This window comes from Balaenoptera ricei, chromosome 1 (assembly GCF_028023285.1).
Source record: "Balaenoptera ricei isolate mBalRic1 chromosome 1, mBalRic1.hap2, whole genome shotgun sequence".
Lineage (NCBI taxonomy): Eukaryota > Metazoa > Chordata > Mammalia > Artiodactyla > Balaenopteridae > Balaenoptera > Balaenoptera ricei.
The window spans coordinates 33,431,428-33,459,367 of record NC_082639.1 but is presented as its reverse complement, the minus strand read 5'-3'; the positions used below and the strand labels follow the sequence as shown (position 1 = coordinate 33,459,367).

The window sequence follows — 27,940 nt, the reverse complement described above, 5'->3', positions numbered from 1 at the left end:
ATTTCATAAACTATATATGGAGGAAACTCTGAAAGAGCTACCCCTTTAGAATAGATAAACATAGATATACAGCCTCCCTGTGGGGTAACTAAAAAGAACAATACTCATTTTTTATGTGTAAATTAAGATACATGTGTGAAACCTTACTTTTGTTACTCCGCAGATACTCCATCTTCTTAGGGAAGTCTAAGCAATTGGAATGATCCCCATGGAAGTTAGGGTAGTCGTTTTCTTAGGAGTTGAATTTGTCTCCACCCAAATCCTAGAATGTTAGCACTTGAAGGGAAGGCCAGCCATAGTTTCCTCCCCAAATAACCTTTGGAAAACAACAGAGCCTGCAGGTGGCATTTATGTCCAGCTCTAGTCAGGGTACTATCATGTGATTTCTCCAAATGTATCTTATGCATCTAGCCCCAGTTAGTTACTGGGTTTGCTTAGTCCAAAAGTGTCATTAGATTAGTGAACAAAGCTTAGGAGCTTTGCCCCTAAGCTCCGTGGATGAGGAAGTAAAGATAGATGAACACCTTGGTGAAGATACTGATTACATTTTCCAGCCTCATGACATGCCCCCTAGATGCCTGTGTACCTTCTTGGTTTACTCCATATCATTCTAAATATCACTTAGGCGCCTGGATGCCTTTTCAACAAAACCTAGAAGATTCATAGCAGTGGGAGCTTCATGACTGTGCCTCACTCTTCGGTTTAAATGATGTAGACCATCTCTTCTGGCAGTCACGAAGCTGGCAGTCCCTCCCTTGGTCTGAATCTCATAGCCTAGGAAAAGTGACAACTTGACTTTGTATCCCTGTTTCCTGTTCTTGGCCAGGCTATCACAGTCTTGACTGATCACTGTTTCACCATCCCAATTGGACCTTTGCTCTTTCTGTGTGACCTTGATGTCACTTCCTTTTCTGAGCCTCAGTTTCCACACCTATACGATGATACGATGAGTCCAAGTTACCTTTATAGATCCTTCAAATGTTAACAATAAAAGCTAGGGACTTCCCTGGTGACGCAGTGGTTAAGAATCTGCCTGCCAAGGCAGGAGACATGGGTTCGAACCCTGGTCCGGGAAGATCCCACATGCCGGGGAGCAACTAATCCCGTGCGCCACAACTACTGAGCCTGCGCTGTAGAGCTCGTGAGCCACAACTACTGAGCCTGTGCGCCTAGAGCCCATGCTCCACAACAAGAAAAGCCACTGCAATGAGAAGCCCATGCACTGCAATGAAGAGTAGCCCCCGCTCGCCGCAACTAGAGAAAGCCCACGTGCAGCCACAAAGACCCAATGCAGCCAAAAATTAATTAATTAATTAATTTTTTTTTTTTAAAGCTATCATAGATTGAAAGCTGTGTGCTACACTATATCCTTTATTACCAACCTTTTGGGTTTTTTTTAACTGCACAACACTTTTTAAGAGTTATTTTGATCAGAGTTATATACATGCTAATAGTTTAAAGGAACAATAGGCCTACAAGAATTATTACAAAAACAAGACGAACAGTCCCCTCTATGCCCCTGTCATTTACTTCTCACCAAAGGCAATCACTTTTAATTTAGCTGATTCTTTTATTTATCTCCATATATGTAAGTGGAATGTTTATATTGCTTTTTTTTTTTTTTTTTAGCTTGAGGCATTTTCAACTGACAACACACTTTACCTCTTCCTTTTCTTTTTTTTTGGCAACCCAGGATTTAACTCTTCATCTCCTTGCCCGTTACCCACCCACACATACCTCCCTATCTTAATACTATGATATTATAATTTTGATTAGATTGAAATTCATTAATTTGTACTGTAACTTGTTATAGGCTATTCTCAACTGAACCATAGAGTACTATGATTACTTTTCCTTTATTGTACAAAATTTTGTTTTAGAGTAAATCTTGATTTCTTTGTTATGTGTTTATTTTGCTATATACTTATTAACTCAACCTTAAACTCTCTTACTGCCGTATACATCTTTCTTTATGTTCAAGCACGTTTTATATTCTATCCATTTCAAACTCTAAAAGAAATCTCTCCTGGAGCCTTCTGAGTTCCTTGACAACCTCGTCACCTCTCTTATGTGTTATCCCCAGTTTGCTCCTTCCCACATCTTTATTCTCCCATGTAATCTTTCTTAAATTTATATCTTTAGTTTTGTGTGAAACCTGTTTATTCCCTTTGAAGCTTCTGTTCATCCCCATTATTCTGAAATTTCACCTAGGATGTATTTTTACCTACCATGTGGACACATAGTGTGCCTATTCCATTATTTGATTTCTTGAAACTTTCTTAAATTCATCAGTGATTTTCTCCCACTTTTTCTCTATTCAGTCTTCCTGGCATACATGTTATTCAGATGTTGAACCTCCTGAAGTCGTCCTCTATATTCTTGACCCTCTTTATTCCTATTCCTATTCTCTTTGTCTTTTTGCTCAACTTTCTTCACGCTTTCCTCAACTCTGTCCTCTAAACTTTGTATTGAGTTTCTTGTTCCTGGCATTTTGCTTGTAAAAGTATCATTATTTATTTCTCTAGTGGCATTTTCCAAAGGGTATTTGGTAGAAAACCAGTCCTGCAAAATGCTTTGCATAAAGGGATTTTACATACATTTAGGAATTTGGTCACATACATTTAGGAAAGGCTTACACTCTGCTTACCCACTCTTGGATGTTTGCATCTGCTGTGAAGAACTCTTTTTTGTTTTCTGAACTTTTTACCAGACTGTTTTTTTTTTAAGTACAGGAGGTACAGAGCTTTCCCATATACCCCCTGCTCCCACACATGCACAGCCTTCTCCATTACCAACATCCCCCCACCCCGAGCGGTATGTTTGTTTCAATTGATGAACCTGCACTGACACATCATTATCACCCAAGGTCCATAGTTTACCTTAGAGTTCTCTCTTGGTGGTGTACTTTCTATGGATTTTGACAAATATATAATGACATGTATCCACCTTTATAGGATCCTACAAAATAATTTAACTGCCCTAAAAATCCTTTGTGCTCTGCCTATTCATTCTTTCCTCCCTACTAATCTCTGGCAACCACTGACTTTTTTACTGTCTTTATAAGTTTGCCTTTTCCAGAATGTCATAAAGTTGAAATCATTCAGTATGTAGTCTTTTCAGATTGGCCTTTTCACTTAGTAATATACATTTAAATTTCTTCTGTGCCTTTTCATGGTTTGATAGTTCTTTTTTGTTTGGTTGGTTGGTTTTTTTTAGTGCTGAATAACAACATACCATTGTCTGGCTATACCAATAGTTTATTTATCCGTTCACCTACTGAAGGACCTCTTGGTTGTTTCCAAGTTTTGGCAACTATGAATTAAGCTGCTATAAACATTCATGTGCAGCTTTTAGCGTGGACATAAGTTTTCACTTCCTTTGGGTAAATACCAAGGAATGCGATTTCTGGATCACATAGTAAGAGTATATTTGGTTATGTAAGAAATTGTCAAACTGTCTTCAAAGTGGCTGTATCATTTTGCATTCCAACCAGCAGTGAACGAGCGTTCATTTGTTGCTCCACATTCTCGCCAGCATTTGCATCTGGCGTCAGTGTTCTGGATTTGGGCCATTCTAATAGGTATATAGTAATATTTCATTGTTGTTTTAATTTGCATATCTCTAATGACATGTAGAGTAGAGCATCTTTTCGTATACTTATTTTCCAATTGTGTATCTTCTTTGGTGAGGTGTCTATTAACAACTTTAGCACATATTTTAATCAGGTTTTTTGTTTTCTTATTGCTGAGTTTTTAAGAGTTCTTTGTGTATTTAGATAACAGTCCTTTATCAGATCTGTCTTTTGCAAATAATTTCTCCCAATCTGTAGCTTGTCTTTTCACTCTCTTGCCATTGTCTTTCACAGAGCAGAAGGTTTTAATTTTAATGAGTCCAGCCTATCAATTATCTCTTTCATGGATCCTGCCTTTGGTGTTATATCTGAAGTCATTGGCATACCCAAGGTCATCTTGGTTTTCTCCTATATTACCTTCTAGGAGTTTTATAGTTTTGAATTTTACATTTAGGTCTGTGATCTATTTTGAGTTATTTTTTGTGAGGGGTGTAAAGTCTATGTGTAGGTTCCTTTTTTTGCATGTGGCTATCCAGTTGTTTCAGTACCATTTGTTGAAAAGACTGTCTTTGCTCCATTATATTGCCTTTGCTCCTTTGTCAAAGATCAGTTGACTGTATTTGTGTGGGACTATTTCTGGGCTCTCTATTCTGTTCCATTGATTTGTCTATTCTTTTACCAATACCATATTGTCTTGAAGCTGGGTAGTGTCAGTCCTCCAACTTTGTTCTTTCCCTTCAGTATTGTGTTGGCTCTTCAGGGTTTTTCCCTCTCCATATAAACATTAGAGTCAGTTTGTTGATAGCCACAAAATAACTTGCTGGGATTTTGATTGGGATTGCCTTGAGTCTATAGATCAAGTTGGGAAGAATGGACATCTTGACAGTATTTTCTTATCCATGAACATGGGGATATCTCTCCATTTATTTAGTTCTTTCTTGATTTCATTTATCAGAGTTTTGTAGTTTTCTTCATATAAATCTTGTATGTATTTTGTTAGATTTATACCTAAGTATTTTATTTTTGAAGGTGCTAAGGTAAATGGTATTGTTTTTAATTTCAAATTCCACTTATTCATTGCTGTTATATATGAAAGTGATTGACTTTTGTGTATTAACCTTATACTCTGCACTCTTGCTATAACTGCTTATTAGTTCCAGGAATTTTTTTTGTCAATGCTTTTGCATTCTCTACATAGACAATCATGTCTTCTACAGAGAAAGGGAGTTTTATTTCTTCCTTCCCAAACTGTACACCTTTCATTTCCTTTTCTTGTCTTATTACATTAGTTAGGACTTCTAGTACAATGTGGAAAACTCGTGGTAAGAGAGAACATCCTTACCTTGTTCCTGATCTTAGTGGGAAAGCTTCTAGTTTCTCACCATTAAGTATGATGTTAGCTGTAGGGTTTTTGTTGATGTTATTTATGAAGTTGAGGAAGTTTCCCTCTCTTCCTAGTTTGCTGAGAGTTTCCATCATGAATGGGTCTTGGATTCTGTCAAATGTTTTTTCTGCGTCTATTGATAACATGTGATATTTCTTCTTTAGTTTGTTGATGTGATGGATTACATTGATTTTCAAATGTTGAATCAGTTTTACATACCTGGGATAAACCTCATTTGGTTGTAGTGTATAATTCTTTTTATATATTGTTGAATTCAATTTGCTCGTATTTTGTTAAGGATTTTTGCGTGTATGGTCATGAGAGATATTGGTCTGTAATTTTCTTTTCTTGTGAAGTCATTGTCTGGTTTTGGTATTAGGGTAATGCTGGCCTCATACAATGAGTTAAGAAGTATTTTCTCTGCTTCTGTTTTCTGAAAGAGATTATAGAGAATTGGTAAAATGCATTTTTAAATGTTTGGTGGAATTCTAGTGAATCCGTCTGAGCCAGATGCTTTCTATTTTGGAAGGTGATTAATTACTGATTCAGTTTCTTTAATAAATATAGGTCTATTCAGATTGTCTTTTTTTGTGCGTGTGAGTTTTGGTAGATTGTGTCTTTCACCGCATTGGTCCATTTCATCTAGATTATCAAATTTGTCAGCATAGAATTATTCATAGTATTCCTTATATTACCCTTTTAATGACCATGGATCTGTAGTGATCCATGTAGTGATCCATCTCTTTCATGTCTGATATTAGTAATTTGTGTCATCTCTCTTTTTTCTTATTAGCATGTCTAAAGGCTTATCAAATTTTTTGATCTTTTTAAGGAAGCAGCTTTTGGTTTTATTGATTTTTCTCTGTTGACTTCCTGTTTTCAATTTCATTGATTTGTGCTCTAATTTTTATTATTTCTTTTCTTATGCTTACTTTGGATTTAATTTGCTCTTCTTTTTCTGATTTCCTGAAGTGGAAGCTTAGATTATTGGCTTTGGATCTTTCTTCTTTTATAGCATATGCATTCAATGGTATAAATTTCCCTCTATTCACTGCTTTGGCTGTATCCCACAAATTTTGATACGTTATAGTTTCATTTTCATTTAGTTCAAAATATTTTTAAATTTCTCTTGAGATTTCTTCTTTGACCCATGTGTTATTTATTTAGAAATGTGTTGTTTAAGCTCCAGCTATTTAGGGATTTTTCACTTATCTTTCTGTTACTGATTTCTGGTTTTATTCCATTGTGGTCTAAGAACAGACATATTATATGATTTCTGCTCTTTTAAATTTGTTAAGATGTGTTTTATGGCCCAGAATGTGGTCTGTCTTGGTGTATGTTCCATGTGAGCTTGAGAAGAATGTGTGTTCTGCTGTTGTTGGGTGAAGTAGCCTCTAATATCAATTATATCCAGTTTATTGATGGTGCTGTTGAGTTCAACAGTGTCCTTACTGCCTGCTGAATCCGTCCAGTTCTGATAGGGGGATGTCAAAGTGTCCAACTGTAATAGCGGATTCACCTATTTCTCCTTGCAGTTCTATCAATTTTTGCCTCCTGTATTTTTATACTCTGTTGTTAGGTGCATACACAGTAAGGACTGACATGTCTTCTTAGATATTTGACCTTTATATCATGTAATGCCCCTCTTTATCTGTGATAACTTTCCTTGCTCTGAAATCTGCTCTGTCTGAAACTAATACAGCTACTCCCACTTTCCTTTGATTAGTGTTAGCATGGCATATCTTTCTCCATCCCTTTACATTTAATCTATATGTGTCTTTATATTTAAAGTGGTTTCTTATAAACAAGATAGAGTTGGGTCTTGTTTTTTGATCCAGTTTGAGAATCTCTTTTAACTGGTTTATTTAGACCATTGACATCTAAAATGATTATTGATACAGTTGGATAAGTATCTACCATAATTGTTACAGTTTTTTATATTTTTGCCTTTGTAATTTGTTCCTATTTTTGTCTTCCACTCTTTTTCTGCCTTTTGTGGTTTTAACTGAGCATTTTATATGATTCCACTTTTTCTCCTTTCTTAGCATATCAGTTATATTTCTTTTTTTACTGTTTTAAATGATTACCCTTGAGTTTGCAAATAACATTATAACTAATCCAAGTCTGTTTTCAAATAACACTATACCACTTCACAGATATAATAAGAATCCTAATTCCTCCTTCCCATCCTTTGTATGATTACTGTCATTCATTTCACTTAGACATAAGTATGTATAAGCATGTACATATATATATACATAAGCATACACAAATACATCATTGCTATTTTTTTTTTCATCATTGCTATTTTTATTTTGAACAAACTGTTATCTGTTAGATCAGTTAAGAATGAGGGGAATTCCCTGGTGGTCCAGTGGTTAGGACTTCACCTTCCAATGCAGAGGGTGTGGGTTCAATCACTGGTTGGGGAGCTAAGATCCCACATGCCTGTGGCCAAAAAACCAAAACATAAAACAGAAGCAATATTGTAACAAATTCAATAAAAACTTAAAAAATGGTCCACGTCAAAAAAAAAATCTTTAAAAAAAAAAAAGAATGTGAAAAATAAGTTCTTATTTTGCCTTCACCTATTCCGTCTCTGATGCTCTTTCCTTTGTGTAGAGCCAAGTTTCTGACCTATGTTATTTTCCTTCTCTCTAAGGAATTCCTTTAACATTTCTTGCAGGGCAGATCTACAGGCAACAAACTCCATCAGTTTTTCTTTGTCTGAGAAAGTTGTTTTGTTTTGTTTTGTTTATAAATTTATTTATTTATTTATCTTTGGCTGTGTTGGGTCTTCGTTGCCGCGCACGGGCTTTCTCTAGTTGCGGTGAGCGGGGGCTACTCTTTGTCGCGTTGCGAGGGCTTCTCATTGCGGTGGATTCTCTTGTTGCAGAGCATGGGCTCTAGGCGCGCAGGCTTCAGTGGCTGTGCACGCGGGCTCAGTAGTTGTGGCTCGTGGGCTCTAGAGAGCAGCCTCAAGTAGTTGTGGAGCACGGGCTTAGTTGCTCTGTGGCATGTGGGATCTTCCCAGACCAGGGCTCGAACCCATGTCCCCTGCATCGGCAGGCGGATTCTTTTTTTTTTTTTTTTAATTTATTTATTTATTTATTTATTTTTGGCTGAGTTGGGTCTTCGTTTCTGTGTGCGGGCTTTCTCTAGTTGTGGCGAGCGGGGGCCACTCTTCATCGCGGCGCACGGGCCTCTCACTGTCGCGGCCTCTCTTGTTGCGGAGCACAGGCTCCAGACGCGCAGGCTCAGTAGTTGTGGCTCACGGGCTTTGTTGCTCCGCGGCATGTGGGATCTTCCCAGACCAGGGCTCGAACCCGTGTCCCCCGCATTGGCAGGCAGACTCTCAGCCACTGCGCCACCAGGGAAGCCCCGGCAGGTGGATTCTTAACCACTGCGCCACCAGGGAAGTCCCTGAGAAAGTTTTTGTTTCTCCTTCACTTTAATTTTTCAAGGGACAGAATTCTAAGTGGGTGGGTGTTCTCTCGCAACGCTTTAAATATTCCACTCCCTTCTCTTCTTGCTCACGTGGTTTCTAAGGATGTAATTTTTTATTGTTGCTCCTCTATAGGTAAGACGGTTTTTTCCTCTGAAATCTTTCAAGACTTTTCATTTTTGATTTTCTGCATTTTTTAGTGTAATATGCCTAGATGTAGTTTTTTTGTGTCATTTATCCTGTTTGGTGTACTCTGACCTTCCTAGATCTGTGCTTTGGTGCCTGACATTAATTTGGGGAAATTCTCTGTCATTATTGCTTCAAATATTTCTTCTATTCCTTTCTTTCTTCTCCTTCTGGTATTCCCATTATGTGTATGTTACTCCTTTTGTAGTTGTCCCACAGTTCTTGGGCACCCAGTCTATGGAGGTAGAGGCTTTTTTTTTCAGTCTTCTTTTTTCTTTGCTTTTCAGTTTTGGAAGTTTCTATTGAGATGTCCTCAAGTTCAGTGATTCTTCCCTTGGCTGTGTCCAGTCTACTAATTAGCCCATCAAAGGCATTCTTCATTTCTGTTACAGTGTTTTTGATCTCTAGCGTTGATTTTTTATTTTCTTAGAATTTCCATCTTTCTGCATACATTGTCCATCTGTTTTGCATGCTGTCTGCTTTATCTATTAGAACACTTAGCATATTAATCATAGTTGTTTTAAATTTTTAATCTAATAATTCCAACATCCCTGCCATGCCTGAGTCTAGTTCTGATGCTTGCTCTGTCTCTTCAAACTTCATTTTTTTGCCTTTTAGTTTACCTTATAAATAGGTCTTTAGTAATATAATGGTAAGGTATGAGGGGAGGATAAGTATTCTATAGTCCTATGATTAGGTCTCAGTCTTTCAGTGAGACTGTGCTCTTGGACTGTGAACTTTACCAGTGCTTCTTAGTCCCCCTCATGCCCCTTAAATGGGGCAGGATGGCTGGAGGGGGCTGCAGTTGGTTATTTCCCTTCCCCCAGGTAGGTTAAGCTCTGATCAAATCCCAGCGGATTAAGTTCTGGTAAAATAATTTCTCCTGAGGGTAGGCCTTGTTAAGAAGGACAGAATGCTCTGGCATATTTTTAAATGGCTCCTTTTCCCCCCTCCCCCTGCTGGAAGCATGAGGGGATTTTTCTCCGATATTCACTGTGAGAACCTCTGGGCGAGCTTCTGGAGGTAAAACTCACAAAAGTGTGGGACCACCCCCACCCCATGAGTGGATCCCCCCTGGAGTTTTTAACTCTTAAACTTGTTCACACTGAGCTTCCAGTAGGAATTCTATAGTTTAGATTTTCCTACCTCTGCACTAGTTCCTGTGGCGGCTTCTTTTTAGTAAATTGTGAGTCTCTGTATTCACCGGTCTGTCTCTTGGTGGGGAGCAGCAGTTTGCCCTGTGACCTCAGTTCTCTGATGGATCTAAAAAGGATAGTTGATTTTTCAGGTTGTTCAGCTTTATACTTGTTGTCAGGATGAAGTGGCTACTTCCAAGTTCCTTCCACGCTGGACCCTTCTCTGAATCTTTTTTTCAGCCTCTAATTCTGATACCATGGATGCAGTAGAAAACCAAAACATGACAATATACAAAAATATCTTTATGACCTTAAGATTGGGAAGGATTTTTAAAATAAGACAATAAGCATAAATTAGAAAAAGTATATAACCTTTATATTCCTGGAAAAGGTAATATCAGTATATTCAGCTGCACTATAATTACAGCAGAGGCAGCTCATCTCTCTTCCACATCGCATCAGTTGAGGTGGTTCAACTGGGGCTGTTGGACCCACTTCCAAGATGATCCATTCATGCGGCTAACAAAATTGGTGCTGGCCGTTGGTTCTTCTCTGCACGGATATCTCCAAAAGGTATCTTGGGCTTCCTCATCCCAGGGTGACTTGATTCCAAGAGCAAGTGTCTCAAGAAACAGGAAGTGGAGGCTACCATTTTCTTAAGGCTTGAGCCACCAAATCAACAGAGCATCATTCCCATCATATTCTATTGATCAAGTGGTCACAGAGCCCAGATTCAAGAGAAGGGGAGTAGACCCCACATCTTGCTGGGAGGAGGGTCAAAGAATTATGGACCATATTTTAAAACCACCTCAGTCCACATTCTGGACATAAGTTATTTACATTTTTCCCACTTGGAAAATTTATTCCTCCCCTTGCAAGATTCCCCATTAAAGGTCTCATCCCTTTACAACATTGGGCTCCAGATCTGGCATCTCATCATCTAAGTCAGATCCAGGTGCAAATGAGACCTCTCAGGTGCAGTTTCTCAGATATAGCTCCTTGAGTGTAGTTCTTCTCAGACCGAAGACCTGTGACCTAAAGAAACATGTTGTCTACTCCCCACATATCCAGCATACGGTGATGGGGTAGGCATAGGATAACTTATAGATACATTCGTTCAAAGGGGAAAAAACCTGGAGGCACATAGCAGTCACTGGTTTATAGAAATTCTGAAATCCAGCTGGGCATATGTTGCCAATTCCTTAATTAGATCCAATACTACTCTCTGGGAGTTGTTTCCATGGCTCTTTGGTTTTGTCCTCTGAATCATCCTTCCTTTTCCATAGGAAACCTGAGATTGCCTTCTCAGTCTTCCTCCTGATTGTAAAAGGTTGGGGGTCCAAAGAATTCTTTTCATTTTGTACCATCTCTGTCCCTTTTAGTCTGAGCTAGCAATGCTTCTGCCAGAATGATTCTCTTAGAAACTTGAGAATAGAAGCCTAAAAGGTCTTAAGAAGACTGTCAGTGAGGGGGCTTAAAGGAAAGTGAGGAAAATCTTATTGGAAGATGGCGGACAGGAGACACCTGCTAGGTAGTGATGGAAAGTCTGATAACACTGCCACCTGCAGTAACATGGAACTAGGAAATGTACCTGATGAACTCAGTGAAATATAAGGAGATTTCCAGACAAAGTAATGAAGTGCCACCTGGCTTCTCACTGCCTATGATAAAAATGTAAGATGAGAGAGATGAGCTTAAAAAAAAACATAACAAATAAAGTCCAGGACTCACAGTCTGGAAATGCTTCTCATTTCCAGTCTCTCCAGAAGGCAAATAGTTCTAAATTAAGAAAGGGTCAAATCCAGAATGGGACAATAAAAATCTTTAGTTAAGATGTCAGAATGATTTAAGACTATGCTTCATAGCCTCTTTCAGACCAAAAGGCCCTCTAAAAATCGTAAGGGCAAGTCTCACAGATACTCTTCCATAAACAATAAGATTTTTACGAATCTTAAGGGCATTGTCTCACAGCAGCTATACAGGAAGCCCAAAGTAGAGAAGGTCTTATCTTCAAGAGATTTGTGATTGTGGCTTTTAGCTAATGAAGTAAATGTCAGTAGTATTCATAGAAAACCCCCCAAGTTTCATTCTGGGGGAAGCATTGCCACCTCAGACTAATAGCACCAGAGACAGTGCAAAATAGACTAGTACAGAATCCTTTAGACCCCAACCTTTTACAGGCTTCTATTCAAGGCCCTTTCAGCTTCACTCACATTCTTTCTGTGGCCTTTTATGCTTCTTTCTGCTTCCCAGTCCCAAAGCTAATGTCATGTGTGTTGGACTTTTGTTACTGTAGCACCCTATTTCTGATACCACATTCTGTTCCAGTAATCTTTTGCTACATAACAAACCACTACGAAACTTCATGGCTTAAAACAACAATGTGGGCAGTGCTGGGTGGCAACAGCTGGTCTCCCTTCCCTGCAGTGTCAGCTGTGGTGGCTTGACCAGGACTGGAGGATCCGCTTCTACCACAGGGCTGACAGGTTGGCTCTGGCTGTTGGTTTCTCTCCATATGGACCTTGCCACAGTGTGGCTTTGCCTCCTCACACATGCCAGTTGGGTTCCAAGAGTGAACGTCCCAAGAAAGAAGAAGTGGAAACTGCCAGTTTCTTAAGCCCTGGGTCCAGAAACTGGCACAGTGTCATTTCCACCATAGTTTATTGGTCAAGTATCACAGAGATCAGTGGAAGGAATGTCAAAGAATCTGGGAACCACAGTCTTTGGAAGGTTTTATCCTTTGGCTTTTGTATTTCACCCTTTAATCCATATAGAATTTTTTTTTTTAAATCATCACTGAACTGGTTATATTTTTTCCTTTTTATGTGCTTTAATTAAGTAAAATTTACATACAGTGAAATGTACACATCTTAATATACAATTTGATGAGTTTTAATTAACGTAAGCAGCCATGTAGCCACAGCCCCAGTCAAGATAAGAGTCATTTCTACCACCCTGGAGTTACCTCATGCCTCCTCACAGGCAGTCTTCACTCTCACCTTTATTCTGATTTCTGTCACCATAGGTTAGATTTTCCTGTTCCTGAAATTAATGTATAAATGGAATCAGATTGTGTGTACTATTTTGTATTTGGTTTCTTTCACTCAAAATAATGTTTTGAGAAGCATTCTGTCAATAGTTCATTCTTTTTTAGTGCCAGGTGGTATTCCAGTAAATAAATATACCACAATTTGTGTATCTGTTCTCTTGTTGATGGACATATGGGTTGGTTCTAGTTTGGGGCTATTATGACTAACCTGCTATGAACATTTTAATAAGTGTCTTTTCACAGACATAATGTTTTCACTTATTTTCATTACTCTTTTCTCTTTGAGTTCCTCATTTTTATTTGTTTTGTTTTCAATGAAAGAGTCATATTATGACATGGAAATTCTAACCATTTCTTAACAGACTTCAGCCAATTCTTCTTTTATGAAGTCTACCTCCACACCGACCTGCAGGGGCCCCTGCCCGTTCTTGAGCCTTTTGTGAATTATAAGATGGAGCAGCTTGGCTCTCATCGTTCCCCACTCTTGGTTAAGGATTCAGCGTTCTTGGGTCTGCTGAGTCAATTGCTACTTTGTCACTCTGCTTTCCAGCTTCCGGAATTTTAAGTTGTCTCCTTTCTTGTTATCTGGCTCATTTTAGTGGGTTTTAAGAGAAAAAAAAGAGTTAAATCTATATTTCAATGCATCTTGTTTACCCTTTTCTTTTTTTTCCTTTCTTTTTCAGCCGTCACCTTCCACATCCTGCCTCTCTCTTTTTGTTTTCTTCTCTCCATCTTGCTTCCCCTTAGATCTAGAATGACGACGGTGGAAGAATCCTCAGACAGCATCTGGCTCAGCCCCTCCATTTTGTGGATGGCAAACCTGAGGCCCAAAGAGGACAGTAGTCCATCCACAGCCCACACAGCTACTGCTCTTATCTTTTTGCCTTTAATAACAAAAGAGACTTTTTGCCCTCCTGCCCTTCAGTTAGTGAGCCAGGACAGTGTGAAGAAGCAGAGTACCCCCTACTCAAGTGGAAGCCTAGAAGTCAGGTCAGCAGAAAGAATGCCATAGCTGGCCAGGCAGCTGCGGGTCCTCTCTGGAGACCAAGAAGCAAGTCTGGGTAGGACTGCCTCTTTCTTCCGTGCTCGCCCTGCCTCTGCCCTAGCACAGTGCCAGGTGGGAGGTTGCAATTAGGAGAGTGCCCAGCTGTCTTGACAGGAGAAACTACTGAAACAGAGAAATACATAGGTGGGGCCCTCAGGTCCTTTGCATGTTTTTCTTTATTCCAGTTTTCTTCTATTTTCGCTACTTTCTTTGAGCCTTTCTTCTATTTTCACTACGTTCTTTGAGTGTTGATGTGGAAGATAACAAAGGAACTCTAAGGCCCAGAACGGAAGGCAAGGCAAGTGACTGGTGGTTTGACCACCCTTTAAGTCCAAAGCCAAACACACACAAGCACTAATATTGCCAGAGCCCCCAGCTCCGTACACAGAGCATGTAAGAGATACCAAGAATATGTAAGGCAACCAAGGACCAAAAATGAAAGTACATACATCTGGAAAATTGCTTAGATCTTCTTTTCAGTGTACAGAAGACAAAGTGCAGGTTCTGTGCCTTGGCTGGTCTGGGCTGTTCTCCCAGCAGGCTGCGTTCCCAGAGCTTTGGTCATGCAGTTTGGGCTGGCAGCAGCTGGGTACAGCCACCCTCTACCCCCTCCCACGGTGTTTCACAGCTTAGCAGCTGGGAATCCTGTAGAGACCAGAGCCAGGGTATGAAAGACGAAGAGAGCACTGTTGCCTGACTTCTCTACCCTGGATACTCTATAAGCTGCTTTGATTCTTTGTCTCCTGCAGTTTGTATTTACTTGAACAAGAATGGCAGCACAGGCCCCCACTTAGATAAGAAGAAGGTCCAGCAGCTCCCTGACCATTTTGGGCCAGCCCAAGCCTCCGTGGTGTTGCAGCAGGCTGTGCAGGCTTGCATCGACTGTGCTTATCACCAGAAAACCGTGTTCGGCTTCCTCAAACAGGGTCACGGTGGTGCAGTTATCTCAGGTAAGCGCCCCTGGGCTGGTGTGGCTCCTAGTCAGAGGGGCGGGCCTTTTCAACTGGCTAATTTCTAGCAAGGCATCCTGGTTTCTACTTCACACCTGTAGGCTCTGGAGAAATATGAAAGTATCCCATTTCTCAGAGAGTCCTCATTTTCAACTCCCAGAGCCCCGCCAGGTCTTCTGCATATCGCTGCCAAGAAGTAGAATACCCACGCAGACTCTGTCTCCCTGCCTAGCCTCTCCCATACAGAAAGTATATGGCTGTGTTGCTTTAAAGATGATCACAAGAAAAAATCCAGAGGAGGCTGTATTGTGGAAACAGAGTTTCTCCAGACTGCCATAGCCTCCTAGCTGGCTTCAGGGAACCACAGAACTCTTCTCTCATTCTTTTGACTCCTTAGCTTCCCAGTCCTAAGCCAGCCCTGATACAGGGGAATTGAATCTCAGGGCAGAGTGGGAAGAATCATCCCTCTCTTTCCCGCTATGAGAGTTTGAGTCAGTTGCACAGCGTATGGTTTTTTGGTTTGTTTGTTTTCACTGAGAATAGTCACTTTTTCTGCTGTGCCCTGCTCTGTTTCAGTTTTCCTAAGTCCAAAACCCCATTCTTTACCCACCAAACCTGTGAAGACTTGACCTAGAGCCTTTCAATCTTTTTTTTTTTTTAATGAATTTTATTTATTTATTTATTTATTTTTGGCTGCGTTGGGTCTTCATTGCTGCATGTGGGCTTTCTCTAGTTGTGGCGAGCGGGGGCTACTCTTCACTGCGGTGCACGGGCTTCTCACTGCGGTGGCTTCTCTTGTTGCGGAGCACGAGCTCTAGGCGTGCGGGCTTCAGTAGTTGTGGTTCTCGGGCTCTAGAGCACAGGCTCAGTAGTTGTGGCGCACGGGCTTAGTTGCTCCGTGGCATGTGGGATCTTCCCGGACCAGGCCTCGAACCCGTGTCCCCTGCATTGGCAGGCGGATTCTTAACCACTGCGCCACCAGGGAAGCCCCAGCCTTTCAGTCTTAATTGTACACTACTCCATAATCTCCTGCCCCTGCCCTCTAACTAGTTGCAGTATCCAGCCTCAGGAAACCCAGCTGACATGGAAGACCCCATAAATACCACTTTTTAGCAAACATTCATTGAGTCCTTACTCTGTGTTAGAGGTTATTGCCAGACACTGGCCAGGGGAAGGGAAGAAAAGAAGAGGACATGCTCAGGCTCTGCCCTGATGGAAAAGAAAGACTAGCTCACAGCTAACTGTGGGAGGTGTTATAATATGTGAGAAATGCATGCAGGGTGGTGTGGGAGCCCGGACGAGGGAGTAATTGGCTGCATGGAGGATGGGGGCAGGCAGGGAAGGAATTGCTATAAAAGGCTGAAAACTGCATGGGAAATCAAGCCTCCCTTTCCTTCTGAGGCTGAGGCCTCTGCCTGGCCTCTCCTTTGCTTCTGTGCAGCAGTCTACAGGCACCTGGCTTTCTTTACGACTTTTCTTTAGCAGCTCTCACCCACCTTCTCTAGGGTTCTTCCTCTGCCCCAAAACTGGTTCCTGAGAATGACCTATCTCCCCATTTCCTTCCTGCCCTCAGAGACAGATGTAGAGGCCTTTTGCTTGTTAAGGATTATACAGATACATTTTGAATAGAAATAGGTGGGGAGTTTAAAAAAAAAAAAAACAGGCATGGAATAGTTCCAAATGTTGCCGAAATTCTAGTTGCCCTTATCCAGATCAGATTGTACGCCTCAGCCGTTGCTGGCAATAGCTGTATTCTCCTCTTCTGCCCAGCTTCTCTGTTCTTGGGCAGTTCTTATGGAAATGGAACCCCAAATGAACAGATTTCCTGGAGGAGGCCCAGCCAACTGATGGAGCAGATAGAATTATGTTCACAGTTGTTTCACAGGCTAAGTAAAATCATTCCAGAGCCCCAGGTGCAACAGACCTGCCCTGGCCACTCCCATCATTGCGAGCCCTGGAGTTGGAGGCAAAAATCAAACCCTCAAGGGAGGGAGGGGAGGGGAAGGGAAGGAGGGAGGAAACCTGGGCACCGATTGCCTCTGTGTAACCAGGGAAGCCTGAGGCAAGCAGTGGGCTGGACTCCTCCTGCCCTGCCTGCGCTGCTGAGCTGAGGAGCTGACGTGCTCAGCCCTGTTTGCTTAACTCCACAGCCGTGTTTGACCGCGAGCAGCACACCCTCAACCTCCCAGCAGTCAACAGCATCACCTACGTCCTCCGCTTCCTGGAGAAACTCTGCCACAACCTTCGCAGTGACAATCTGTTTGGCAACCAGCCCTTTACACAGACTCACTTGTCACTCACCACCACAGAGTACAGCCACAGCCACGACAGGTACCTACCAGGTAGGAGCTGGGACGGGGTCTGGGCTAAGAAAGGGGGGCAGGGTAGTAGCGGTAGCAGCAGCAGCGAGGGCCCAGGGCCAGGCCCTCAGATCTGCTAGCCTGGCACCTACTACCCCAAGATCTGGTTTTCTGTCCCTTAACTTTGCCGTGTCTGGCACTTTTTGGTCTCCTCTCACCTTTACTGTCTCTTCAGGATTTTGTCTCCTATCTTTAGGATTAACCCTCTTTCCTCTGGATTTTTATCCCTAAAAAAATGGTGGTTCATGATTCTCCTGAATCTGTATGTGGAGCCACCGTGAAGTCACAAGACATCTCCCCGTGTGAATCTGGCAGCAAAGGCCTAACACAGAACTCCCTTGCCAGCGGGAAGGTTTAGTCTCAGGCTACAGATTGAGAAATTTGCTCCCGGGTGATTGGCCATCCACTCTTTCCTTTGGCACCTGGCCATAACTCCTCCAGCACCGCCAGTCTAGCAAGTCAATTCAAGTTCCTGCTGTTTCTAACTAGGCTGGAAAATAACTTTCTTAGTTAACATACCAGACCCACAACGGGAAAGCGGATGCCACGTGGCCGGATCAGTGACTAAGCACTTCTGAGAGGTTTGAGTGAATGGAACTCAGCATCTCTAATCTGGAGCACAGGACACAGAACAACAGGGAGGGAAGGGAAGCTTGGCCTTAAACGTAGCGAGGTAGGTCATTATGGCGAGAGGGAGGAAAGGCTCTTTAAAAGAGTCCTGTGGACCTTGTCCTGGCCAGAGGAATAGAGAGGCAGTGCTGTCAGCGCTGGGGCTGTGCTGCCTGGTGATGGGGGAGCGTAACTCTAAAAGGTGGTCCCTTCTGACCTGCACGAGTCTTGTTCCCACACTGTCTTCCCTGTTGTCTTTTCATCATTGTCAGAATCACTCCTGATAAAAGTGCCACTTGTGAAAGAATGTGCTGGGGAAGTGACTGCTCACCCAGCACCCCCCATCCATCGCCTCTATCTGTACTGCTGCACCCAAAGGAGAATTGCTTATATGACTTGCAGGCAGGGCAAAAAGCTGCCTGAATTTCAGACGCTCCTTCTGGGGGCCCCACCATCTGGTCCTTGCAGACATATCTGTGACCCTCTCACTGACCCTTTTCTTCAGAGGGAACTTCTCATCTGACCTACTCTAGATTGCTTTCTTTCAGCGTCACACTCTCTGAGAACAGAAAAGGGCATTCTTGTAGTTAGGCTATTGCCCTGGGAGTCTGGGCTGGGCACGGTGGAGTTGGTGCACACAAAGGCAGGTTGTTAGATATCCCCTGCTGCTGGCATTCAGGAACTCTGAGCTGCACTTCAATAATTAAAATTAGCCCTACCTGAGATTCTGGAAGAATGGATACGCGAGAGAGGGTAGCATGTCCATGAGTGTAGCTGCTAGTCTAAAGAGAGATTTCTCAAAGAAATAGGAACTCAGAATTCTTTTTTTTTTTAAGCATTTCTTTTTCTTTTTTTTTTTTTTTAAGTAATTTATTTATTTATTTTATTTTTGGCTGCGTTGGGTCTTTGTTGCTGCGCACGGGCTTTCTCTAGTTGTGGTAAGCGGGGGCTACTCTTCGTTGCGGTGCATGGGCTTCTCATTGCAGTGGCTTCTCTTGTTGCAGAGCACGGGCTCTAGGCGCACGGGCTTCAGTAGCTGTGGCACGCGGGCTCAGTAGTTGGGTTTTGCAGGCTCTACAGCGCAGGCTCAGTAGTTGTGGTGCACGGGCTTAGTTGCTCCACGGCATGTGGGATCTTCCCAGACCAGGGCTCGAACCTGTGTCCCCTGAGTTGACAGGCAGATTCTTAACCACTGCGCCACCAGGGAAGCCCCAGAATTCTTAAATGCAATAACACCGCTAACAACCAAGAGAAACGCACTGGTAGCAGCATGCAGAGGCTGGTAGGGGTATACATCATGGGCCTGCAGTCATGATGATAGTTTGGGGTTGGGGCGCGTGACCTTTCCTGGGAATTCTGTTCCAGTTTGCATCTCTCTGATTCAACTACCAGATAAGAGGAAGCAGGCTTTAGCCACTCTTCCTTCTTGCCTTACCAACTAAGAAGAGACAAAGACCAGGGTTATCACCTTCCGCATTGGCTGCCCCCCTTCCCTTCCCTCTTTTTCAGACAGATTCAGCCAACTCTCTGTGCTCTCCTGTGCTCTCTAACCTCTGTTTCTCATAGTGGGTGCTAAGCAACTTGGCTGCTCTCACCCTAGTTTCTGTTTGCTTCCCTGAAATGTTTTAACTCTGCCCAGACAAACTAGACCTTTGCCTAGATTTCTAACTCTTCTGTGCTCCCTCGCTTATCTTTTCTGCCTGCCTACCTACCTCCCTCCCTGCCTTACTGACCCTTTGCGCCACCTCTGATCATTTTTCATTTCCTACAGTTTTCTTTTTTTTTTTTTTTTTTTAAAGCACCATCTGTTTGTTTGTTTGTTTGTTTTTAATTTATTTATTTATTTATTTATTTTTGGCTGTGTTGGGTCTTCGTTTCTGTGCGAGGGCTTTCTCTAGTTGTGGCAAGCGGGGGCCACTCTTCATCGCGATGCGCGGGCCTCTCACTATCGCGGCCTCTCTTGTTGCGGAGCACAGGCTCCAGACGCGCAGGCTCAGTAGTTGTGGCTCACGGGGCTAGTCGCTCCGCGGCATGTGGGATCTTCCCAGACCAGGGCGCGAACCCGTGTCCCCTGCATTAGCAGGCAGATTCTCAACCACTGCGCCACCAGGGAAGCCCCCTACAGTTTTCTGATTAGTTACTCAGACCTCTGCCAAAGAGCTTGATGTGCATAAGGGCTTTCTTTTGCTTTGCCCTTTGGATCTGGTGTTTATTACTCCCACCCTTCTGCCTGGCTACACGCTTCTACTAGTTCCACATCTGAAGATACCACCTCTCTTATCCAGGAGCTTACCAGCCCCCTCTTCCTTCCCTACAGCCCTGTCTCCACGCTATCCTACCCATTTCTGAGTAGGGTAACTGACTACACATTTCCAGCATAACAAATAGTCACCAAGTGTACATCCCATTAGACTTCCTTACCTAAGTTGAGACTTAGTTTTTTCCTCCAGTGTTTTATTTTGAAAAACCTCAAACTTATAGAAAAGTTGTGCAGTAGTACAGTGAGCAGCCTTGTACTCTTCGCCTAGATTTGCCACTTAGCTTTTTGCAGTATTTACTTTATCTGTTTCTCTAAGTATACATACATGTATGCGTTTCTGTATATTTTTTGTTTATTTACTGAACCGTTTGAGAGTTAAGTGCAGATGAGAGACTTGATCCTTAAACACGTTTGTATGTATCTCCTAAGAACAAGGAACACAATACTATTATCATTCTCGAGAAGTGTAACATTAATAAAATCTACTAGCTGATATATATAGTCCATATTCAGATTTCCCCAGTTGTCCCAGTAATGTCCTTTGTAGCTTTTTTTTTTTTCCTAATCCAAGATCCAGTGAAGGGTGATCCACTACATTTAGTTATCCTGTCTCTTTAGTTTTCTTTTATCTAGAGCAGTTTTCCAGCCTTTTTTATCTACCTTCCATGATATGACATTGGCATTTTGAAGAATTCAGGCCAGTTGTTTTGGTTCAGATCATCAAACATTTATCAAATACTTACTCTGTGCTAGATCCTATACTGGACTCTGGGGAGACAGAGAGAAAACCAACTCAATCCCTGCTCTAAAAGAGTTCCCAGCTGAGAGAGGAGATACAGGTAAACATGTATGTGGTAAGAGCATGGAACCAAAGGTACTCTGGCCCAGCCAGGAGTGATGAGCAAGGAGTAAGGTGAAAGAAGAGGTCAGGGAAGGATCCCTCAGGGAGGCAATGGCAGCTCAGAGTCCCTTCTTAAGAACTACACACGTGGCTGGATCAAGTACAAGGCCTATAAAGATTAAGTGAGAAGGAGCTCTTTCTGGTCCTCTAAAAACTAATGGTATTAAACAGGAGATTGTATTAACTTAGCTGATGCCAGTGACTGTTAACGTTAGCTGTAGTTGAAATCCACCTAGCAGTCACCTCTGGGCCTGCTGGTTCCTCTCTGCTGAAGGAAGTAGTTCATTTGTCCCATGACAGTGAGTTCCTCGTGCCTGTCTTTCCAGTTCCATCCAGGTCTTCTAAGCGGGTTATAAAGTGGTTCTCCTGACAAAACCCCAAAATTCACAGAATAAAAGGCAGATAAGAACTCATAATTTCTTAGGATGCCCCTTCATTCCCACACAAGGTTTCTTCATAGAACTGTCAGAGTTTTAAGAAGACTCAAATGTTTATAATTAATTGAAACTGTAGTGATTCCATTATTCGGTCAGACAGTCAGTCAACCCAGTATTTATTGACAGCTCTGATTTAGGTATAGAGGGTTCCATTGTAAACTAGGAGTCAAGGTCGTTACACCCACGGAGTTTACAGCCTGGTAAAGAATATGAACAAATAAGCAAACAAATTAATTCATGGTGATGAGCGCTTTACTGGAACAAGTTCAGAGTTCAAGAGTTCAAACCCGGTGTGTCAGGGAAGACCTTCCAGAAGAAATGATATATACACTTGGACCTGAAGGAGTAGGATAATGAGGTAAAGATGCCACAGACCCAAAGAGATGGAAGAGGGGAATGATGAAGAGTATTCTTGTTGACTGAGCGTGTGAGACTGTGAGGGGCAAGAGGAAACCTGACTTGTTTCAGAAATACAGGGTAGAAAAGAAGAATGTGAGCAATGAGGCTGGAGTGGTAGCAAAGGCCCAGGCAGAAAAGGTCTAATTGACCAGGTTACAGACTTTATATCATTGAGCAGTGAGGACCCATTGAAGTATTTAAAGCCATGATTGTGTTATGGAAATAACATAATCAGATTTGTGTTTTCAAAAGCTCACTCAGGGTACTTACTGTGTGGGAGAATAGTTGGAGTAGAGCAAGAGGTAGGCCGGGAAAACAGTTGGAGGTTTTTGAATTCTGCAAGGCCTCCTAGATTTGGGGATTGTCCTTTCCTTTGATATCCAAATCTAAATAAAATTAAATGACCCCCCCCCCCGCCCATCCCACATAACCCAGGATGAGGTTACATTTTCCTCGTAGTAGTGCATACTTCTAGCTCAGAATTCCTGCTTCTGAGTTGGTTCTTAATCCCTTTTTCCCCTGTCAGTTCCTGTAGTTGACGGTCTCTCCTGCAGTGCTTTGCCCCAACAGTTTGATCCATCTCCTCATCCTTCATTTCCCTAAGGAAAAACCAACAAAAGTCTGTTAAGTGTACTAGACTTGTACTGAAGTTGTGGGTAGAAAGAAGGATACTTACCACAAAGAAAAGGAAGCAATTTAACATTTTTGTTTTAGTGTTTATCAGATGTTATAGCAAATATCTTACTGGCCTCTTTCACCTTAGGCCTCCGCCTATTGCCATTTTCTGCGACCCATTCTAGATTTGGAGGAATTCCCTTTGCCCTCTGATTTCTCTGTTCCCTCCATCCCATACCTCCTCCCTTCCAAGCTATCAGCAGGCAACTCCAAATTAATTTACGGTGCAAAATAATTTTGTTTGCTTTTGTCTCAGCTTTCCCCTTCTACACAATGCCCAGACCTTGCCTTTCATACCAAAAGAACCATTAGTGTAATTATCTAAAAGAAAGTACCAGCTAGCCCAGATCTATACTTTCAGCAACTCAAAGAACAAAGGGAAAAGCTGTGGGTGGAGAGATTTGTTCCATCTGTTCTATGTTCCCTTTTTCCTTTTTTCTGCCTTCCTGTGGATTAATCCAGTTTTTTAATGATTCTATTCTATTTCTTTTGTTGGCTTGTCAGCTATAAGTCTTTGTTTTGTTATTTTAGTGGCTGCTTTAGTTTGTATTATACATTTGTTGTAACATATCACCATCTACTTTAAAGTAATAATCATATCCCTTTACATATAGTATAAGAACCTTAAAACAGTATGCTTCTCACCTTCTGGCCTTTATGCTATTGTTATTATCCATTTTACTTTTACATATTTTATAAATCCCACTTTACATTGTTACTATTTTACTTTAAACAGGTATTTACCTTTTAAAGATTTTTTTCAAATAAGAAAAAATTGTTTTATATTTACCCTTTTATAGTTACCATTTCTGCTACTCTTCATTCTTTAGTGTAGAGCCATTTCATACCATCATCTTCTCTCTGCCTAAAGGGCTTTCTGTAACATTTCTCATAGTCATGTCTACTGTAGTTGAGTTCCTCCAGCTTTTGTTGCTTTGAAAAAGGTCTTTTTTGTCTTTGTTTTTGAAAGGCACTTGTGTTGAGTTTAGAATTCCAGGTTGACTTTTTTGTTGTTCAGCATGCTAAAGATGTGGCTCTACTGTCTTCTGGTTAGCGTTGCCTCTGATGAGAAGTCTTCTGTCATTCATATCTTTGGTCTCTTGTATTCGTCTTTTCCCTCTGGATGCTTTTTAGGTTTTCTGTTTATCATTGGTTTTAAGCAATTTGATTATGCTGTACTTTGGTGAGGTTTACTTCATGCCTCTTGTGCTTGGGGTTAACTGAGCTTCTTGGATATGAGGGTTTGTCATTTACATCAAATTTGAAAAAGTTTCTGCCATTCATTCTTCATATATATTTTGTCACATCTCCTTTGGGGACTCCAATTAGACATATATTAATCCTCCTGAAATTTTCCCACAGTTTACTGATGCTTTTAAAGTATTTTTTAGCCCTTTTTCTGTGTTTTACTTTGGGTAAACTCTACAGATATGGTTAAGTTAGCTGATCTTTTCTTTTGCCAGTGTCTAATCTACTGTTAATCCATCCCATGTATTTTTCATCTCAAACATTGTATTTTCACTTTTAGAAGTTCAGTGTGGGTCTTTTTATATCTTCAGTGTCTGCTTAACCTGCTCAGTCTTTGCTTTACCTTCTTGAACATATGAAATATAGTTATAATCACCTCTCCAGTACTCTGGCCTATGAACTTTAGCTGCCATGTTCTACCTGGACTCTCAGCTCCAACTCCTCAACTCAGGGAGATCACTGGGCACTGTCTGATCTTCCCCTCCCTGCACTGTAGCCAGGAAGCTCTCCACACAGTAAGCTGGGAGCAAGCCTAGGGCTCATCTCATTTGTTTCCCCTCTTTCAGGAGTCTCTATCCTGCACTATCTAATGCCCAGTGTCTGAAAACTTATTTTATATATTTTGTCTTTTCTTTTAGTTGTTTGAAGCAGTAGGCTATGTCTGATCCTTAGCTAGCAGCGGAAATCCAGAATGTATCTTGAATCCATGGATATCTTATCATCTCTACTGCCTTCACCATCATCCTCCCTCTCTTGGCCTGAGAGATCCTTTCTGGCCTATCTGGTCCCCTTACTCCCTCTCTTGTTCCTCTCTGGTCCATTATCTACTTAATAGCCCAAATGGTCTTCTTAAAGCATAAATTAGATTATGGCACTCCTTCACTTAAAACTCTTTAGTGGTGTTCTAATGCACTTTTATTTATTTATTTATGTGGCTGCATCGGGTCTTAGTTGCGGCATGCGGGATCTTTGCTGTGGCATGCGGGGTCTTTCATTGCAGCGCGCGGGCTCTTCATTGTGGCATGCTGGCTTCTCTCCAGTTATGGCACGTGGGCTCCAGAGTGCACGGGCTCAGTGGTTGAGGCACGTGGGCTTAGTTGCCCCGCGGCATGTGGCATCTTAGCTCCCCGACCAGGGATCGAACCTGCTTCCCCTGCATTGGAAGGCAGATTCTTAACCACTGGACCACCAGGGAAGTCCCTCTAATGCACTTTTAATAAAATCCAGATGTCTTACTTTGGTTTGCAGTGTCCTGCATGATCTGGCCCCTGCCTACCTCTCCAAATTCATCTCTTTGTTCCCTACCTTTTAGCTATATTGTTTTTCCCCATTTCCCTGAATATTCCAAGCTGTTTCTACCTCAGGGTCTTTCTGTATGTGACCAGGCAGCAGCCCCTAGCCATTGCACCAGGGAACCTACAGCAGATCCTTTCCCGTGATCTACCCAGACCCATAAAATTCTCTGCATGTGGGGAGTATCCTGAGTCCTGGACCACATTCTTATCCTTTGTAGTTTTCCTTAGAAATCAACTGTTTAGCTAATGCTTTGGGATTCATTTAGGGCCTCCACTGAACCCTAAAACCAAGCACACTATCTGGCACACCTCCACTTGGACTCTTCTTCAGAGCACAACTTGTCAAGTTGCCACGGAGGCCTCTCAGGGTCTCCTCATCTAAAAAGGTCCCCCTGTTATTTTCTGTCTTAATTCCCTATTCCTTTCTTAGGAATATTTACAACAGTTTCTATTTTTTATGAGCTTGTATTTTGTCATCCTCCCCACTAAATTAAATATTCCATGAGGGGAAGGGTGAAATCTATCTTTTTCACCATTCTCAGTATCCATCACCCTAACTGTCACATAGTAAGTACTTAATAATATTTGTTGAATGAAAGGATACTTAGTAGAGGATGTGGGACACGTGGTTCAGAGAAGGATATTTTTTTAACATGGGACTGACTTAAGTCTGTCTTAAGCATACGTAAGAACTGTGCTAGCCTCTGAGTCCTGTGTTGGTGTAAGAAGTTTCTTAGATCCACAACTGTAGTCGTTTCTTGATCATTCAGTCTACCCCCATGAAGGGGAAAGCATGCTTCTGAGCGTAGAGTCCTTGAATCTCAGAAGCAGAAATGGCTCTAGAGATGATCTAGTATCTAGCCCAGCAGACAGTTGTGTTCATCTGACTTCTGCTTAAATACCCCTAATGATATGTTGCTCACAATCACCTTTGGCAATCAGTTTTATTGTTCAATACTTTTGATTACCAAATGCCTTCCTTTTTGAGCTGAAATCTACCTTCTTATAACTCCTACCCCTGCTCTACTCTCTGCCTTCCAAAAAGCAAATCTACCTCCAGCCCTCTTCTCTACCCATGACTGCCCTTGGTGTCTTTGTCTCCTCTGACTTTTCTCCAGCCTGTATATGCCCACCCTCTTTCTCCTTTGCCATGAATTCTAGGCCTCTCACCACCGTTCTGGTCATCCTCCACTGGGAACTCTAGTTTTTAAGGTCAGCCTTGCAATGTGATACTCAGAAGATCTGCTTCTCACTGAAAATAGCTGTGTAAGGGCAAGGTCCTTGTCTGTGTTTACCTCTGCATACCCCATACCTAGCACAGTGGCTGGCACACAAAGGGTGCTCAACAAATGTTTGTTGAATGAATGAACCAGCTCCCTCTCATGCTGATTGTTCTCATGTCTCCAGCATTCAGTGGTGAATTTAATTCATGTTGATCCTGTGAGGCTAAGGGATTTCATCTCCATTTTATAGAAGCTGAATCCCAGAAAAAAGGTGGTGATCATTGACTAATCATCATGCCAGAAATAGAACTCAAGTGTTCCAGCCCCAACTTCTGATCCCTGGGCCAGTGGTTTCAAAGTTTGTTTTGTTTTAGCAGTAGAACTCCTTTTTTTTTGCAAAGGTAAGATTATATGAAACTCTGGTATATAAAAGCTAAAGCCAGAGCTGTTTTGATAGAAGCTGGGATGAGGCCCAGGCTCTACCCAGGAGCTGGGAGTTCTGCAGGGCTCTGCGGAGCACAGTTGGAAAGCACTGCAGTCTTCTGCCCTGGCATCATCCTACTGAAGGCAGCCAGGGCCTCATTTGATCAGCCTTAAGCTGACTAGGACCTCTCAGAGCCTTGGGCATGATGCTTCATTTTTCCTCTTCATCTCATTAGGATAAGATTTAATGACCTTGCCTAGTCCAGGTGCCACCATTCCAGATTTTCAGACCTCTCAACTCAGAATCCAGATTTCATTTACCATTCTTAGCATTGCCAAGAGAAGAGACACTTACTGATTTTGCATCAGCATCTGGTGAACCCCTGGCATTGTCATCATAATTATTCTTCACATCTGTTAGCTCACGTGAAGTAGGTCTTTGCTGAGTAAAATGAGTACTAGAAAGGTGAGGTTATTACTGTGCTGATAAATACAGAAACTAGAGTTCATTTTTTTCTTGAGCTATTTCAGAGAACTTCGATTTACACTCTAACTCTGAATGAAGAATAAAATACAACTCCCCACCTTTGTAAAGTCCATCCCATTCTGTTTTCTCATTTGATGTTCTCAGCATGACAAAGGGTGAGTTTTCCCCATTTTACAGATGAGGAAACTAGTACCCAGAAAAGACAAATATCTTGCCTTGAATCACATACCTAGTGAGAGGCAGGAGCCCAGAAGTAGAACCCAGGCGTCCTGTTTCCTGGATTGGATTCCTGTCCTTGTCTCAAAGTGGGACATTGCTATAATCATCTCTCCTGGAAAATAGGAATCTGAAACCTCACCTGCAGAAATGGGGTGGGATATGGTTTAGGTATCCTAGAGCCTCAGAGACTTCTCTCTTCAGAATCATTTCTAGGAAAGGGCTTCATCAGTTAAATTTCCTGAGATATGGATGAATAGCTGTCTCGTGCTAGATTTGACTGTAATCCCATGGTTTACCAAGCAATTCTAGGTGAGAATTAGAAAGTAGTCCTAAAATCCTAAACCATCTTGCCAAAGAGGTCTCACTGTATACCAGACAGTTTCCTTGAATTTAGTGTTCATCAGAGGCCCTGTATGAATCCCAAGCATTATCTAAACACCTAATCTCTAAGAAAAACCACAAAGGACAGTGTGATATGGTCCAGGACCCAAGACATGTCCCATAAGCAGAGAAGGCAGTGGCCAGAGGATCTGACTTGGTATGGGTGGAACCCAACCATGAGAGGGAGTCTGCTTCCGGTTCTGTAGTGCAATGATTAGGGGCTGCTGCGTGGGGTTGGGCCGTGGCCTGGGTGTAGT

The 27,940-nt window shown here is 42.0% G+C and overlaps 1 protein-coding gene across 14 annotated transcripts in view; it reads left to right on the top strand.

The window, feature by feature from the left end:
* SCMH1 (Scm polycomb group protein homolog 1) overlaps positions 1-27,940 on the top strand; it is a 198,052-nt gene that overhangs the window by 159,287 nt on the left and 10,825 nt on the right. For 13 of the 14 annotated variants that reach the window (XM_059919957.1, XM_059919943.1, XM_059919938.1 and 10 more), the window contains 2 exons: positions 14,566-14,766; positions 16,917-17,108. In XM_059919957.1, coding sequence (XP_059775940.1) covers positions 14,566-14,766; positions 16,917-17,108 — 393 coding nt within the window. The remainder of the gene's footprint in view (positions 1-14,565; positions 14,767-16,916; positions 17,109-27,940) is intronic. The other variant, XM_059919963.1, reaches the window with a different exon arrangement.